General features: G+C 38.8%; 2 protein-coding genes across 2 annotated transcripts in view; one reads left to right on the forward strand and one right to left on the reverse strand.

The window, feature by feature from the left end:
- Positions 1-2936: 2936 nt before the first annotated feature.
- LOC103761787 (nephrocan) lies at positions 2937-10021 on the reverse strand. The gene is made up of 3 exons (XM_025895716.2): positions 9833-10021; positions 6656-7557; positions 2937-3384 (listed from the first exon to the last, which is right to left on the reverse strand). Exons 1-3 carry the CDS (start codon positions 10019-10021, stop codon positions 2937-2939), a joined length of 1539 nt encoding a protein of 512 aa, XP_025751501.1.
- Positions 10022-13443: 3422 nt separating this feature from the next.
- GOPC (golgi associated PDZ and coiled-coil motif containing) overlaps positions 13444-18823 on the forward strand; it is a 32307-nt gene continuing 26927 nt past the window's right edge. Inside the window, exon 1 of the mRNA XM_008928401.3 lies at positions 13444-13455. Within this exon, the coding sequence (XP_008926649.3) occupies positions 13444-13455 (12 nt within the window). The remainder of the gene's footprint in view (positions 13456-18823) is intronic.

The raw sequence follows: 18823 nt of genomic DNA on the forward strand, positions 1-18823 counted from the left end.
CCCTTGACCATTTCTCGGGCTGGGCCGCAGCGCTGTCCAGTCTCCCGCAATGCCAAGGCCTTCCTCTCTCGCGAACACAGCCTTGGTCTTTTCTGCGCCAGCGCGCCGGCTGTGAAGCGAGGCTGGGAGCACATCCGAACGCCGGAGGAGCGGCCGCGTCCCATGGGTGTCTTCACTAAACAGCACGTTTCAGCGTCAGAGCGTCCTGGGAATGCTCACTGGGTGATTCTGCAGCACGGGCGTGGGAAACGGGGGGCGGCGCAGCCCCCGAACCTCGGGGAGTGTGCCCCTGCAGCGGCCGGGACCCACGTTTTGCAGTCTCCCGCAAAACCTGCAGTTCCCGGGATTTTGCTGCCTCACCAGGAGGTACCTAGTGAGGTAACAAACTACCTTGTCTTGTGACGGCCCAAAGGTCCGAAGATGGAAACGCCGCTGCAGGCGAAAGATAGAGCAAGAGCTCACAAGCCAGCCGGGTGCTCTCAGGCACATAGGTGGGCTGAAATGACACTGTGAGATATTTAAAGCACTCTATTGAAAGAATCCGCCAATGTAAAATTAAATGAAAAATTGTGTATCAGGAAAATATTTTTCTTGCTCAGAAAATAGCTACTTCCCAGTCTTTTAATACAGACCAGCATTAGCCAGCAAAAATGACACAGTCAAACCACAAGAAAGGCTTGTGCTATTCCATAAATATCTGAATGCTTAGCTACCAAAAATGTGGGTGACTGACCGTATAATCATAGAATCATTGACATTGGAAAAGGCCTCTAAGATCATCAACTCCAACTGTTAACCCAGCACTGCCAAGTTCACCACTAAACCATATCCTTAAGTGCCACATCCATGTCTTTTGAGCACTTTCAGGGGTGGTGATTCCACGACTTCCCTGGGAAATTGTTCCAATGCTTGACAGTGCCTTCCATGCAGAAATTTTTCCCAATATCCAATTTAAACCTGCCCATGCACCACTTGAGGCCATTTCCTCTGGTCCTGTCACTTGTTTCCCTGGGAAAAGTAACCAACCCCAACCTTCTTCAACCTTGCTTCAAGTATTTGTACAGGGTAAGGTCCCCCCTGAGCCTCCTCTAGGCTAAGCTGCCCCAGCTCCCTCAGCTGCTCCTCATATGACTTACTCTCTAGACACTTCACCAGCTTTGTTGCCCTTGTCTGGACCAGCTCCAGCACCTCAACATCTTTTGTGTAGTGAGGGGCCCAGAACTGGACAGAGGACTCAAGGTGCGGCCTCACCAGTGCCAACAACAGGGGAAGAATCACTGCCCTGCTCCTGCTGGCCACACTATTTTGAATATAAGCCTGGATGCCATTGGCCTTCTTGGCCACCTGGGCACACTCTTGGCTCATATTTAGCCAGCTGTTGACTAGCACCCCCAGGTCCTTTCCCACTGGTCAGTTTTCCAGCCACTCTTCCCCCAGCATGGTGGTGTTGTGATCCAAGGGCAGGACCTGGCACTTTGTCTTGTTCAATATCATACAGCTGGCCTTGGCCCATTGGTCCAGCCTGTCCAGATCCCTATGTAGGGCCTGATGGTATGTAAATGTAAAGAAAAATGAGCTTAGGTCTTTCTGTTCCCGTTGCATAGCTTAATGTGTCCAGTTGCATAGCTAAAGAAACCGAAGTGTCAGTTGCATTTGCATAGGTAACATAAATAGCTGTGCTCTAACACCTGACGAATCAGCCTCTCTGAAGGTGAGTGATTGCTCAGTTACTGAACGCCAACAGAAGATAAAATATAATAGAAACTGTTTGCTTTGAAAAGTAATTTGCTGCTGTAATTACTCCTCAGTTATCACCTGAAATCATGAACTGCCAGGAAACCCTTTAGGTTACTGTTTGTAAGTCACTTCTTTTAGTGGACTCAGTAATCGAGTTTTGTTTAATTTTCACACGCTTTGGGAACTGCTTGATAAAATTTGTGCATGCATCAGAGTTAATGCATATACCATTAAGTAATTTCTTTTTGTGTGTGTGCAAAAGTCTGGAAAGTTCCTGCCAGTGAAGGGGGATACTTGCAGTGTGTATTTGCACATTAAATACACCTAACCCAAAAGTGAACACACAGCATCTTAAGCTATATTGTAACCAATTAGCTATTCAGATACCAAAATAAACTCTTGCAAAAATTCACCTCACTTGATCTTATCCTAATATTTGCCAGAGGTAGAGATCTATTTCCTGAGAATCTTTCTTCTTTTGTTTACAACAATTGAATAAGGTCAACTTTACCCCACAGTTTTCAGTCCTCACTATTAATAAACTTTGGAACTAATATTAAATCTTATTAACCAGGACACTGATTCTTTGTTTATTTCATTTGCTGTGATGAAGATTTTGTGCTTTGCCTGGAGCTCAACTAATTTTGTCTAACGTCATTTAAAATAGTCTCAAATAAATGAGGCAAATGTTACAGAAAAACTGAAATCAGTTTCTCAAAAGCAAGAATTTCTGAACAATCTTGAGAAATTTTTCACATCAGTGTAACTCTCCATCTGAAACTGCAAATCCATGAGTTTAAATGTGTTGAATACCAGACTCCCAGTAATAGCATCTTGTGGTATTGCAAGATTTTATTTGTGGGGGTTTTATGCAATTATAAGAATTATAAGAATGTTCTACTATAAAAAGGTCCATACAGAGTTACAGGCTGCTTTTCTAAGAGATAGTATTTGTATTCTTACTTCCCTCAACCTACATAGTATACTAATGGCATAGATAAACAAATAATTTTTTTTTACAATATGCAGTTCACAATGGCATCCTTACTACAGACCTTCTCTCACCAGTTATTACCTCTTATAGTACAAATAAAAGAGGAAAACTAATGACAGATGAGAAGGCTGCTTGCCAGTAGAGACACTGGTGGCAGCGGGCAGCTCTAGACAGCTTCAAGATTCAGTACAGATAAACCATGGGGTTAATCTAATTCATAATCATAGTAATCATCGTCCGTGTTTACTCCAATGCTGGAGGCCTCATTGGGTTTCATTTTCTTTCTATCCTCTTTATCTGTTTCTGTGGAAGATGGATTGCCTTCACACTGCTGCAGAATCTTTTTGGAAGACATCCAACTTTCTCCTCGGCTTTCTGCTGGCGCTGCACACTGCCCTCCCTGGACATCCGTTCCTTTGGCCACCAGCGCTCTTCTGGTTCTGAGAAGGTCACAGGTGCAGTTCCAAGGGTTTCCATCTAAATACAGATGACGAAGACGAGGTAAATACTCCAAGACTTTGCGATCCAAGGCAGATATCTTGTTATTCCGTAAATTTAAAACCTGAAGCTGTTTCAAGTCCTTCAGCTCTTGTTCTCCAACATCCTCTATGCCATTTCCTTTTAGATCCAATCTGGCAAGGGTGTCTGGAAGTCTGAATAAAAATAAAACAACACAAAGATGTTATGTTTGTCATATTGTTTCTGTTTCTGTAAGGGGTATTTGCTGATGGTTACTTTTCCAGGCACATCTGATGTACTAAAATAAAACTATCACTAAAAAATGCAATCTTCTGCAAAAAAAGATGGTCATGTTGAATTGTGAGTATTTGGGGGGTTTTGTTTGTTTATTTATTTGTTTGTAGGTTTTGTTTGGTTTTATAAGTTATAAGTATACTGCCTGTGTACCCTTGAACTCTTTTCCCAAATTACTGCAGTTCTGACCTGTACTGACTGTGCTTGTGCAGCTGAACTAAACAGCAGCCTTGCTGTGCTATACTATGAAGAAAATTATGTTTGAGTGTCAAGCTTAAAAATGCATTTTGTACTCTTCAATGCCATAAGCATGCCAATGACCAAATTATAGCACCATGAAAGATCAAAAGTTTAGAGAATCATGGCAACGCTGCTCTTTCAAGTGCTCCTATATATGATTTGTTTAAAAAGCTCTTTTTATTCATAAAGAACTAGAATTTTTCTTCTGTTTTGTTCTCCTGCTCCCGTAAGACTCAAACATTAATCATCACAGCAGTGGTCCATCTGATGACATCCTGTTAATAAATCTGCAACAGGGAAAATACAAGTGCTTCTTGATGGTCTTTTTAAATTGTACTTCAGAGAATTAGAACTGGTTACATTTAAAAGAAAAAAAAGCTGATAATCTCTGGACAAGATACTAGACAGGTTAGTATAATTCTTATTTTCATACATATTACAATTTTTTATGATAAGACTATTATTTCAAAAGTCTTGCTCATTTATGACCTAAGTTTCTTCTGCTATAGTTAGTGACAAGTGCTTAACAGAAAAGCCACTTAATTGGTATGGAATATCTTTATACAATTTATTTGAAAGTATCTTAAAAATCACTTTCGTATGGTAGTATTCAAGGTGATGAAATTAAAAGTCATAGTTAGAGATTTTAAGGAAACTTATTGACTGAAACTCTCAGGGAAATTATAAATAATACTACCAAGACCTATTTATAATAGAAACAGCAGTATACCACAACTGGTATAGGTTCATGTGATAGTTTCTCTCAATGTAATAATATGAGATACCTTTGAAAATGACTAAGAGGGTAATTGTGACCCTCACCAACTGTTTTTTGTGAAGCTGAGTTTGACCTCTTAAGCTGAAAAATGGTTCCCAAATTTATGAAAATCTGACACGTTCAGTGGTACTATTTCAAGAGTAGTGCAGATCTGTATTTTGCAATATTTGCAGTGGAGATGAGAATTTCACATGTCGATACGGTGATTCACTCCACAAAATTTGATCTTACCAAATGCTTGTGCCTGCAGTAAATCTGTTTTGAAACCTAACCACAGGCAATGACTATATTTGCTCAATATGACCCTATAATGTCAGAAGGGTACTCTGGGGCACCCAGAGTGCCACTAGTGTCAAGGGCAGTGGGAAATCACTCAAGATGTTTATCCAGACTGATTGCAGTCCAAAGCCTGACCAGCAAGTCTTTAAGCCTGTTAAGAGTCCTATTGTACTAATGTTAGACTTAGGCTTTGTGCCCATGTTATTTGACTTGAGGTTATGTAGATCTCGAGAAAATAATGTCACTGGAGTACATGATGACTGACCCCTCTGCTAGAAGATGAGCTGTGCTCACTCAGGAGCTGACTGTGGCAGCCACCTTGTGCTACTACCACTTTAGGGCACATCATCAGACTCTTCCCCACACTTGCACCACTCCCTGCAAGATTTTAGAAAGTACAGACTCTTCTCTAAAAGTCCTGAAAATACTTGGACTTGTGGATTATTTTCTTCTCAAAAAAGAAACAAAAGAAGTTTTCTTTGTCCTCATTCCTGCCAAAAAAAAACTGCTAGGACCTATTCACTTTATCATATTATCCATATTTTTTAACCTTTTACAGTGGTGACAGTTCTCAGGTAGCTGTCAAAAGTAATACTTTTATTTCTGTATATCTGTTCGTACCTGGTCATCATCAGACAAATTAATTAAGTACATAAATTTTACATCTTGTCATTTTTTCCCCTCTTATGTGTTTACAGCCCTCCCTGGGAATCTGTATTTATTGTTGAATTGAAAATAAAAGCCTCCGATATCTTCTTAAAAGTTGTACTGTTTAAAGACTAATAGAGAACTCCTTCCTGTTAATTCTCTTCACTGTGAAGGTTGTAAAGTAAGATGGATTAGACAATCCTAAAGTAACTAGAAAGCATTAAACATTTCTGTCAAGCTAGGTCAAATCAAATATTTATACACCACTAAATCACTTTCTGATTATAAAGCTGCTGCCAAATAGATTCAAATGCTAAAGGACCTTATGCTAAACGAATTGAAATTTTACTGCATTATTTATTTGGGCTAGTTAAACCTGTCCACAAACCATAAAAATAAAGTTTTACAGTGCAGTTTTGTTAAAGACGTTGATGTTAATGGAATTACTTTGCTATTTTTATGCCATCTTATCGCACAGCTTTTTGTAATAATAAAATTGCCACTTTATATCAGAGCAACCTCCATTTGGCTTCATATGCTGTCTCTAATAATGGCCACGACCACACTTAGATGAATGTGAGACATCCTCTAAGCAGAGCATTAATGAACACAGTGTGCCCAAGGGATGTTTCTTCTATGCTGTTTTGACTGGAATTTTGCTTATAACCTTAAACTGGAGACTATATATGCATTCCAAATACCTCGTAATGTGTGAATTTAATGAAGTTAGGAATGCTATTATCACTGAAAGAGCACATTCTTTTTGACCAGACTCAGTTCCTGAAATCTTAATATTTTAACAATAATAAACTCAGCATGGATTGGTGGAAACATCAGCTTTAAAATTGCTCTAGTTCCTTTTTATCAAATGCTCTATTAATTTTCTTTTGTACGGAAGATAAATCTAAGTAACAGTACAACTTCTGCTGCATTCTCCTAGCAGCTTCATCTTATTCATGTGCTAATTAAACAAAGTGGTCTCACTGGCAGGAAGAGATGTGAAATGAGCATATTCACTGGGGACCACAGATGTAATGAAAACAGCTCTACTTCTATTCTAAGACTGCTAACACGAGTGCTAATTAGTGCTAGTTATGGCAGTTGGTTTATGCTGTGGATAGACTTCTACCATGACTGGGGCTGAATACAAATTTTTGGCTTTTATTCTCATAATGCAAGGAAGGAGAGATGACACCTTGGAACCAGCTGCACTCAGATTCACTTGCCTCAGCGGAATAGAAATGAGGAGATTCTGTTCCAGCGCCAGATTTGAAAGCTGTGCACACTGTTGAAGAGCTCCCGCCTCGAACATGCTCATAGCGTTGTTGTCGAGAAACAGGTGCTTGAGGTCTTGTAGTCCTTGGAAGTCCTGGGCTGTCACCTTTTGAATCAGGTTATTGCTGCAGTCAAGTTTCTGCAGTCTGCCAGGCAGCTTGAATGGCATAGTGTGGAGCTGGTTCTTAGAGAGCTCCAATGTTGTTAAGTTAAGAAGAAGCTGGGCACCATCTATTGATGTTAGCCGATTTTCTGACAGGAAGAACTCAGACAAGTTTTCTAGATGTTTCATGTCTCGAAGTCTCACCATTTTAAGTCGGTTTTTCTCTAAGTTCAGTGACAGCAGGGATCTAGGTAGGTCAAGAGGCACTTTCGTCAGAAAGTTTCCACTTAAACTGAGAAACTGTAGATTTTGAAAAGATGCAAAGAAGTTGGTTGGGAATGAATTCAGTTTATTATCAGCCATGCTTAGATACTTCAGCCTAGGAAGCTTAAATGGTGCAGACACGGATTCCATGTTGTTGCCATCCAGGATCAGACTTTGTAAATTGCAAAGGGAAGAAAATGCACTTGGAGGCAGAGTTGCAATCAAGTTGTTCCGAATATCGAGCACCCTTAGTTTCATCAAACCTGCAAAATCAGTCGCATGCAGAGTGTTGATGGAGTTATCAGCGAGTTTTAAAATTTCAAGGCCAGATGGGAGAAAGGTGGGTATTTGCTTTAGCTGATTTTTGCAGAGTTCCAGGGACTTCAAGGAGTTCAGAGCTTTGAACGTGTTGTTTTCTATTGATTCTGTGCCACTGCATGACAGGACCAGCTCTTCAAGGACAGACATTCTCCTGAAGTCAGTAAACTTAAAGAGAAAAAAAAATAAATTCATGTGATAGTACACCATCTATTTATAGATATCCTCACTGGTTACTTCTTTTAGATGCTCTGACAATTGCTAGTATATATGGAAAAGCTATATATTTAGAATGAGAAACAGATAAGTGGTAACTATAGAGGTGTTAACTAACTATAGGTGCTTGCGGTTTGTCACATTTCTAGAATTTTGTTGTTTAAGTCTATACTGTGTCTGGTTTTGAGCAAACACATCTTTTATTTCTGCCTGGTGGATTGTCTATATAAAATAGAGAGCTAATACAACCAGTGGCAGAAATCTTTGCAGAGAGTAGATGGTTGTTAATATTCATTGTGCTCAATGGAGCTTGCTGAAGCAATTTTGAGTTTATCATACAGCCATTGCCGTATATCAACAGTATTGTCATTGCAGCATGTATTCCCCAGAGGAAGTATGCATGGATATCTTTACCTCTTGCTGCTATAAGGTTTTGGCAGGAAACTAGAATCCAACACAAAGCATGTTCTACAGCATAATCTCCCAGGAATCTGAGTGCAGTACAAGGTGGGCAGTACAAGTCTTTTTGCAGTACAGGTTCTGGGTAGTAATTATTTTTCTGTCATCCTGGTTGAATACATACTTGTGTATATGAAATCAGCTTATAAAGATGACTGTTAAAAGATGCCTTCCAGCTTCATTAATCCAACTCCTGCATGTTTTGGGTTTTATCTCTTTATCTTAGCTATGCAGTTTTATCTGCATTTAACTTCTGTTAAAATTAAAGCCCAAACAGCTCTGAAAGAGGAGTCAGATTTCATTTTTTTCTGGTGCCCTTAGTTTATCCTTCTGATTAATTTTATTCTGTCTTGTAAAGTAATTTCTGAGCACTGCAAGATTGGATGCAGTAAGGGAGAAAGTATAGATATGGAACCTCTATTGATGCAGGTTTCTCCATCAATTACGTTTAAATTTAATAAGGAAATGTACTCCATTAATAATCTTATATTTTCAACAGCAAATAAAGTTGTCAGAATTGTATTTTTTTCTTCTATAATGCAGTTTTGTGTTTTTTGTATATGTAGCTGTATAGCAAAATCAGAATTGCATGTCCAGTTTTGGTCATGATTAGGAGGCTACTCTTGTAAAGCTTTACAATGAGAAGTCCCATAGGAATGAACTGCATTGCTCAAGAGTACAAAAACATAGTCATATGTAATTATAAAACCATCTTAAGGAAATTGAAACAATTGTGAACCTTGACAATTCAACATATTTTCTCCTATTAATTCAAAAGCAGTATTTTTCTGCTTTTCCTCAGTTGATTTCTGTAAGTCTCTAAGAGGCTTAATTTTCAGACATTCACTCTGTAATGATGTTAGACTTCTTAATGTGTATTATTATAATTTCTATTTTCCACTTATTTGGCATGCTTTGCTAAGCTTTGTGACCATGCTGTTTTTAGACTTAAACATTTATCCATGCTGTTACAAACCACCAGTCTTTCTAATACAAATCAAGACATATTTGAAAGACTATCAGCTCTTTTTTTGCTAGAAAGTGGTGTTTTAATCTCTAACTGGATGGTCTTTGAAGTGATACTAGTATAGTTTTACATTTTAAAATGTTGATCTCCTGAAAATGGATCTAATATACTATTATTTTAATAGAAACATTTTAATCAATTTGTAATTTTTAATGACTTTTTTTTCTCTTAGGATTGCTGTGAACTGGGATTTGTTATAAACAGTTTTTTAAAACAGTCCTCTGTCGTGGAGGCAAGATAGACAATTTTCTTTTAGCAGATAAAACACCACTTATTAACACAGTTAGAAATAAATTAAATCTTAAAGTTGTACCTGACACTTGCAGCTCTAGAGGGGGAAAAGAATTTCCATTTCACTCATTAGGGAAATTATTCTAATGACATAAAACCTTTCAATTTACAGGTTAAAAATTACTCTGAAAGTCAATGTTTATTTGACCATATATAAAACAAGTCACCATTTGGCTCCTAGTTGTAAATTACTATTTTTTTGAGTTGCATAGAAAATATTAGTGTGACAGCATGAACTACTGCTTGGAGATTGCAGGGTAATGAAAACACTACAGGAATATATTTACATATTCTTAAAGAGTAAGTAAAAATAAAAAACTAGATCTGTCAGCATTTCACCAGTTTTTAGAACATGGAATAAGATTCCTCACTTGAAAGGCACCACCATCTGGGAAGCCCAACTTTCAGATACAGTGCACTACAGAAAGTACTTTTGCTGAATTTTCCTACCTGGAGTTGTTTAATTTTGCTGTGGCTGATGTAGAGTCTCCTGGTGGTAAAAGGAATCTCTCTGGGTATCTCTGTAGCTCTGTAGCATTGCACTGACTGGGCAGGGTCACAGCTGCATCTTCTTGGGCAAGTGGTACTTAGACCACTGGGAAAAGAAAAGAAGATGACTGAAAAATATGATAAATACATCTTCCAAAACAGAAACTCTGACATTGTCTCAGCAACAGGCAGCTTGAATTAAGCACCAAAGCCCTTTTATACCATGAAATCTGATAAAAGGATATTATGACTGTGTATTTTATCCCAGTGAAAAAACAGCAAAAACAATACCGTAATTTGCCTGGGTTAAAATGTTGGCAGGCATTACAAAGACTGAGAAATTTAAACAGTGATAAGGTGCCTTTACATTTGTAGGTATGCGAAATTAGTGTTATTTATTACCTGACATCTAATCTGCAAACATCCATATTATCTCCAGTTTCCTAGTTTTGTTAAATGTGACACCACAGAATTAGTGGAGAAAAGATAAAGAGCTGTTTTATACCGGGGCTGTAAAACCTTTGTCTCTTCTGTGACCCAGTATTAGAAACAGAAAAAACACAACTACAGCCAACACTAAAGCTTTTTCGTTCTTCTTCTTGCATTATGCAGATCACACACACACTCCCCTAGACTCCCCAAACTCAGGCAGCTATTATTTTAAAGTGAAAATGTTCTATTCACTTTTTGAATATCTGTGGTACAGCTGAGTGCTGCTGGTTGGACAAAAAACCTGTATTTGGGAAATTCCCATAGATCATAATTTAATTATTCTTATATTTGAAAATTATAAATGTGAAATGCTTGAAAGCGTTTAGTATAAATCAAGTGACAGATATCAATAAGACCTATTTATCCCATGACAGATGGAGAGCACCAAAGTTCCCCTCAGAGTTTTCTTTCTACTTACTGGTGTTTCTTTACATATCTGCTAGCTGTGCCAGCTGGAAATGTAAAGTTTCGAAAGGCATACAGTTTGAGTTGTGATTATTTTCCTTTGCACTGAGCAATTTACAATGTACAAACTTGTGTCTTTGCAAACCTTTGTATCTTAGTGATCTGCTTTGCATTGTTACCTGCTTCCTTCCATCCTCTCAATCATCAGTAGTAGCTAATCCTATTCCTTAAATGCAGAACTAGGCCACTTATTTTTCTGAGCTGAAGATAATGTCAATTTGATTTGACAAATGGATAACAGAAGGGGGGACAGTCCTCGATGGGAATGCCTATTGGATGCAGCTGGGCTTACACTGGACAATTGCCATATTCTTTCCTGGACACACTTTTGTCTTCCTAATCCTTTATACTGCGAGTACAGAACTGCAACCCAGCATCTGTTAAACCAAAGAGCAAGAGCAGAAACCTTTTCCAAAAGCAACCTGTCAAATTGGCATGTTTAACAAACTATGCAGAAAAATCATGCCTGACTTATGCCATAGTGAGCACATGAGCAAAAATGAGTGGATGGAGAATTAGCAATTGTGCATTAAAACAAATATTTTAATGTGTCTCGATCTAGAGTTTGGTACCTGGCTTGTGGTTTTGCCTTTTTTTTTTAGCCCTTAGAAGAGTCAAAGTGCTCTAACAAAACTGTAAATCCTTCCTGCATCCTGACAGCTACTTATGTATTTCTTTGATCCCATCTTTCCATTGGCATGGGTTTAAACGCTGATGTCACCTAGACGGTAGTGCTCAGTATCCTACGTAGGGATTTGTCTTCCTCAATAATGTTGTCAGAAAACAATTCCTTTTTGCTCAAGCAGAGTCAAAAGGAATGAAGATCCAACCATATGGTTTGCATATGGTTTGCTCTAGAGTAACAACATAGTCAGTCTGCAAATCTCTTTAAGAATCATAGATTGCATCCTTCCCTATTTTGTAAATTTTCCTTTAAGTAAGAATCATAGATTGCGTTCTTCCCTATTTTGTAAATTTTAAGTCAGTCAGCTAATGTCAGAACTCATAGCTCTAGTTACAAAGTAATGCCACAGTAAGGTGTAATATTTTTGGCTTTTGGCCAAAAGTTTTGAGTAATATAATCCTTGGTCTTTACAAACTAATGAAAGGATACTTTATTGATTTAATAGGTTTTTTCCATTATACTAACAACAATGATGTAATCAATAATGATTAAATTTGATGATTAAGTTTGAATGATTAAATGATTACAGAAATTATGTATCCATTGATTTCTGATATACGTGTGCTTTTGGCAGCTAGGTACACCTGCCTGTAAAACCTGCAGGTGGATCCCTTGTAATGTGCAGGACATGAAATGTGCACAGACTGCACAAGGGAAGATGCAGCCTTATCACAAAAGACATGGAGAAGCTGAGCTCCTGCAGCTGGCATGTTGCTTGCCTATGGAAAGGAAGAACTGCAGGAAAAGACCAGCTTAGGGCCTGCATAGGGCATGGGTAGGAGCTTGGTCCCTGAGGGATATCACAAGCAGAAGGAGTTTGGAAACTAGAAGCTGCTAAGTGATGGCGTATGCTCTGAAGAATCCTTGGCGTATTTAGCTGCCATATGCTATCAAGTGCCTGCCACTGAGTATGTGTGAATTTATAATTATCTTTTACAGAAGGTTTTTAACTTGGATTTGGACCAGTTTTTCATAGGGACAACAAATGGCATTTGTCTCCAATCGAGCATTTCTCTCCAGAGTGGATCAGGATACTAAAGGAAACAATCATAACATTTTTTAAAAAAACATGATGCTTCCCTTAATCATCTATTGGAATAACCTGAAGTGCTTTATAGAAATGTTTCTTAAACAAAGAGCCTCAGAGGGTTACACTGAATCAAAAATGTCAACCTATGAATTTAGGCAAATTAATGGGACCTAATTAATATAAAGCTTAAAAATGTATCGAAAGTGATTTTGTGTTTTAATCCTACAAAATAGAGTTTCACAAAAACAACCAGAGACCTGTCTGAAAAAAATTAAGTATTAATCTTCTTCTTACACCAAGAATTTTGCAGAAATATTTTTTATCCATTTTCATAGTATGTGGAGAAGGCACATTCTAACTCCAGGCAAGGTCATCTTCATACACTGGAAACAGCTGCCAGATGAGTTAAAGCAGATTTTTTTCCACACAGTAAGGTAGGTTTCCTTTTCTTCCTCCATGCTGGCTACACGAGGAGATGAAATTGATAACCCCTCAGGAATTTCTTGCGTTTCACTTGTCTGTGGCATGTTTGCATTCCAGAGGAACTAGCACTGTGAAACCTGCTGAAAGGAATGAAACTTTGTTGAACAGAAATTCACATATTAAGGAGTTTTAGTCATTGCCAGTTTTATGATAGTGCTGAGGGATGCTAGCCCAGATCAGGTGGGACACGTCTGGGGCAGGCACCTCACAAACAACAAATAAGCAGAGGTCAGTTTAAATAATTTCATACCCTAATGCCACTAATGATGCTGTAACTGGCCTTCAAAGTATTGTAGCTAATGGCATCCACTTGATGGAGGACTGTTCTTCATTAATTGAGCCACAGAGAGCTGTGCCCATGAAATCAGAGATTAGGATGTGGTGACAGCCTTTAGGATGTGTGACAGTTTTCTAGTAATGACATTCCAGGTAAGTCTGAAAAAGGAATGAAGAGGGGGAAATAAAGAAGGCAGATCTGATGGCTGAGTCCATTCTCAGCCTAGAGTATAAACATACAGGTCTTTTGTATATGAGCAGTTATGTAAGATCTGTAGTGAACTTGAGACCATGCCTCGAACAGTACCACCTAAAAGTAAAATGTCAGGGAAGGGTCATCTAATCAAAAAGGGAACCATGAAACCAAGGGAACTTTTTCAGAGTCCTGTAGTTCTGGCCCTTCCATTTCCTTTGGATATCTTTAGGCTTTAAGAGCAGCCTGCTAGTAACTGTGCATCCAACAAAAACAGAATGGAGCTTAAACTGTAAAAATTATTTACTGTTCAAACTGCAAGGCACAATTTCAATAAGACAAAGACTCTGAAACAGCAGTTTTCTAAATTATACACTGGGATCATGCACCAAAAGAGGGTTTCTTTCTTGCATGCTATAAAAGCTGAACATTTTTTGCATGTGTTTTATTAATTTTTTAAAATAAAACAAAAGTTCAGAGCAAAAATAATTAAGCATAAATGTATACATAGAAATAAGCATGAGAATAAGATCAGAATAGCACTGTGAAAAAGAAAAGCTGGCCTAAAGAAGTGACTTGTGGAAGTTGCGTTGTGTAAAAAGAGACCAATATAGAGTGACGGTTCAAAACAGTCGTCAGTAAACTGTTGCACCTATGGGCTCACCTACAGACTGTAAAATGCAGCCAACTATGAACTCTCTAGGCCTGCAAGGCAGGAATCGCCTAAAATACAAAAACTAAAAAGTCTGGAGTTTGTTAACAGAAATGTTCTGTAATGACAACTGAAAATGTATGCCCCTTTAGGTATCAATGCAGGTGGATGACTTCCTCCTCTCCTTCAGAAAGGAGTGTGCTTCAGAAAGATGCTTTCTAATCATCTACTCTAACTCCTTTTTTAGCAAGAAAATCTTGCTTTATCATCTCTATTTTCTCTGATACCTTGATCCTGCAAGATATTACTTGTTTTCACTCCATTTCCCCTTTGGTGCCCCTGCTTGTGACTGCACAGCCACCCATGCAATCAAACCACTCAAGATGCTTCAGCATTAACCACACAGGAGATGGCCTTGACATGTGCAGGCACTGCAGCCCAGCACACACAGCTGGGCAGCTGCAATTACAGGGGTTTCCGGGGGAACTGACCCTCATGTGCAAACATAAGTGTTTATATTGTAAATTCTTTGTGCAGGGGCTGGGTCTAATCAAAGGTTTATAGAGTATCTCACAGTCTAGGCATGGACACTAGATACAAAATCTACAGCAGTGGAGATGTCAATCCAAGCAATTTATTTTTTCCTTTTGATTTGGGTATTACTTTGGGGCTTTTTTTTGGTATGAAAATGTGTCCTCCTCATGCTTAAGGTCATTTACTCTTTAAGCTCAAAGTAAGGTTTCAGATAATTAATTAGGTACTCCAGTAATCAGTCAAAGTATGCAGGTTTAAATGTATGAAGGACTGTTTGTACTCAAATGTACTTAATAACAGTATAATGCAGATACCTCACATGCTCTATAGCCTGTGTAAAATAATTGAAATTATGTACATAAATTATACATGAAGAAATGATCTGGTGATTAGCTTCACCAGAACTACATCATAAATAAGGTCAAAGAAACAAATCACAAACCTTTCAGTGAAGTCCTTTTGACATTAAGGGCATTCAGCAAATTTAAATTCTTCTTGACATATAACTTCCTCCAACTATTGTTAGAAATGTCTCTTGTAGAAATGATTCTTACTGCTAGACTGGTTGACTCAGACCACTGCTGCTCTTTAAATGTTCTTCAATTATTTTATTGATGTTATCAGGGTGTAGTATGCTACAGTTTACTCTAAATCGATTGAATTCTAATTGAAGGCCAAACTTACTAACCTTTCTTAGGTTCAATTCCATAATTACTGCACAGCTTGCTTACAGAACAGAGTTACAGTTGCTCTGGGGGCTTTCGGTAGACATTTCAAGGATAATTGGAATTTATCAGAATTTTCTAGAGGATCTCCAAGTATAGTTTTGAGATAATTCAGTTATTCCTGTGTTTACCCTAATATCAGAGACACTTGCTTTAAATTTCAACCCCTCTTTTACACAGTATTTCTGGAGAGAAATATAAATAGTAGCTAATGGTAGCTACATTTATTAAGATTCAGTGTCAAAACTGCTGATTTCCTTAAAAACATCTAGTATTCCTTCTCATTTATACATAGTCCAGCAAGTATTAGACCGATATTACACTGCAGGTAAGCTTCTAAAAGGATTCCATTTGAGAAGCTAATCTTTGAGTAGAATAAGGAGAGACAAAACCTTGTTTGAGTGGCGAAATGTAAGGACATGCAAAACAAAGGTAGCACCGCTAAGGGATGAAAGAATTAAAATTAATGACCACAAAACTCTGATACCATTGTTGATAAAAACAATTTAAAATAGATCAGGACCAACCTGTGAGCTAAAGGAAAAGGACACTAAAAAACTGACAATAAGCGATTCTTTAAAAAGAAGCAATCATACATAAGTTACATTACGTCTAAGTTTTTAAAGGCAGTATTTGCTATAGATATGTTACATAGTAACTATGGGAAACTTCTTTCTCAAGATAAGTAGATACTGTTCAAATGCACAATAGAGGTATATTAGCAGAAAATGCTAATATTTGGCTAAGGGATAGCTTACTGTTCCATTAAATAAAAAAAGGCAAAAAATGTAACATGATTCTATAGGTACTTCTCCAGTGAGATATCTACCAGAATCAAAGCCAAAGCTAACATAAAAACTGATAGTTTTGAAACAATTAATTTTCTTGTGTGGCTGAACTAATTTAAACAATAAAATTAGTTTAGCTTTTGATACAGCAAAAAATTTGATTTTCTATGGGACGCTGTTGTGCAAAAAAAGACAGCTGTGAAGAGTGAACATCAGGACGAAGGTCAGGCAAATGCTCTGTTCAGCTGGGCTCACTCCAAAGTCATTGTCATGGCTGGGCTTTGTGAACGAAGATTTGGGAAGGGCTCTACCTATGTTTGTTACAAGTGTGCTGGTGGCTAAAAAGGCCAATACGAGACAGGCACGTCCGGTTGCAAAAGGCACAACAGAAAGACTCCTTAGGCGGTAAATTCTGCAAGGCACGATTCTTTCTGCGTTGTCTTTTCTCCTCAAGGGTGATCCTGTGTGCTTTCTCAAAAGCATCAGCAGCGTTATAGATGGTGTGTCTCCAGACCTCCTGATTGAAGGCCAGAGTAGACCAGTTATGTTGATCAATATGGCCAAGGCTGAGTAGCTGCGCGACTTTAGACACGTACACCCTCTGCTCAGCTGCTGTTCTGAACACACCAATTTACTGAGCCAGTTTTTTTTCTGTAGATATAGGTAAAAGTGTTTGTAGCTTTTGTTTCTATCATGGATGGGTTTAGCAGTTAGGGAACCTCACCCAGTTTGTTGCTACCTACCTTCAGTTGCAGTGCAGACAATTTGAATGGTGTACTGGTTTTGCCTGGGGTCGTTAATTTTCTCCACAGTGGTTACTGTGGGGATGTGGTTTGGATTTGTGCTGAACACAGGGCTGATAATATAGAGATGTTTTTATTATTGCTGAGCAGGGTTTACACAGAGTCAAGGCCTTTTCTGCTTTTTGTACTGCCACACAGGCAAGGGAAGTTGGGAATGCACAGAAGTTGGGAGGAGACACAGCCAGGACAGCTGACCCCAGCTGACCAAGGGATATTCCATACCATATAACATCATGCTCAGTATAGAAAGTGGGGGGAAGAAGGAGGAAGGGGGAGGTGCCCTTACTGTTATTCTGGTATCCTCCACTGCTGACTGGAGGGTCCCTGTGCTCTTTGCTGTGCTGGGAGAGTATTTTGTGGGGCCATGTTGTAGGCAGGATTAGGGTCCTGATCTGCTTTACAGTGATTTTTTTCTTTTTTCTCTTTTGAGGTGGAATTACGACTTCAATGCAATAAAACAAAGCTGCACATGTTCTCCACAAGACCTGCTAATAAAGCTCCAGCTGAAATCAACATCAGAGTTGCAGTATTGCAGTATTTCAAAGGAGACGAGCTGAAGCCAAGGTGAACGTCTTGGAGAAAGCACCCGTGTAGGGGTAGCGTGTTTCTTGAAATTTGTTTCATTGTCAGAACCAGGATGAGCTAAAAAAAAAAAGCAAATACCTTTTATATGGATATAACTGCATTCATTGGTGCTTCTAGAGATGCAAAGGTGACAGGGGCAGTCCATTTAGGTTAGATATCAGGAAGAAATTCTTTACTGTGAGGCTAGTGAGACTGGAACAGGTTGCCCGGAGAAGTTGTGGATGCCCCATGCCTCTCAGTGTTCAAGGACAGGTTGGACAACCTGGTCTAGTGAGAGGTGTCCCTGCACATGGCAGAGGCTGTTAGGACTAGATGATTTTTAAGGTCCCTTCCAACCCTTAACATTCTATGGTTCTATGATTTTATGCAATACTTGCAAGTCTGCATCTTTTCTGAGCACAAGCAATTGACGTGTTGGTGCAAATCCTGCCGTGTGGTTTGCACCTGCTCATCACATCAGTGAATACAGTAATGAAGACTTCTCTTTCCTCTTCTTCTGTTTCCTCTCTTCCTCCTCCCTTATATATAAAAATAACCATATATACATAAGAATGATCCAGCTTTCCAATTCAGTTTGGCTCTATTTTGAATTCTCTTGTCTGGGAAATCGATAAGTCATAAATAGATTTATATCTATTAGCTCAAATAAAACCCTGGTCCTGCAGAAATTTTTGCAATGGTAGCTCAGAAAATGAAAAAGCTTTTCCCAAAAATGCTGTCATTATTTTATCTAATGATGTCATCTCTGTCTGCCCCTCAACCCTCGCAACTGGTTTCCCTTTCGGTAGTGAGGGTTTGTTTCCTGTCAATATGGTCTGTTAGTCACCATCTGAAGTTTTCTCTGTTTCCGTGTGTTCCCTCTGATGCTTTAGATCTGAAGAGGTTGTGATATTGCTGTATCCCAGTGTCTCATTCAAGCAGTGGTGACTTGCAGTTTTAGTTGCCATCTGTCTGCTTCCTGTTGTGCACTTCTATACACAAATACCTCTGCACTTATGCTTCTCTTTATGTTACATTTATTCATCATTTCCTTCACGTATATACATTGTAAGTTGTTCGGGGCAAGGTCCATATTCTTATTCTTCACCATGTACAAACTTAGCATAGGACTTATATGGACTCTATGTCAATACAAAAGTGGCTATAATTACAATTACACGCCCGCTGCCTGCGGGGGTCGGGCGCGGACGCTCCCGGGGGCCAGGCCGGGGACGTGGGGACATGGGGACCCAGGGACAGGG

The sequence above is a fragment of the Manacus vitellinus genome, unplaced genomic scaffold (genome assembly GCF_001715985.3).
Source record: "Manacus vitellinus isolate BGI_N305 unplaced genomic scaffold, ASM171598v3 scaffold_4_pilon, whole genome shotgun sequence".
Taxonomy (NCBI): domain Eukaryota; kingdom Metazoa; phylum Chordata; class Aves; order Passeriformes; family Pipridae; genus Manacus; species Manacus vitellinus.

Excerpts from the sequence above, each read along its gene's own strand:
- LOC103761787 (XM_025895716.2), bottom strand. The coding sequence starts at position 10,021 with ATGTATTTATCATATTTTTCAGTCATCTTCTTTTCTTTTCCCAGTGGT. Across the intron at positions 7,558-9,832 it reads GCAAAATTAAACAACTCCAG|TTTACTGACTTCAGGAGAAT; the intron begins GTAGGAAAATTC and ends TTTCTCTTTAAG. Across the intron at positions 3,385-6,655 it reads CTCATTTCTATTCCGCTGAG|ACTTCCAGACACCCTTGCCA; the intron begins GCAAGTGAATCT and ends ATTTTTATTCAG.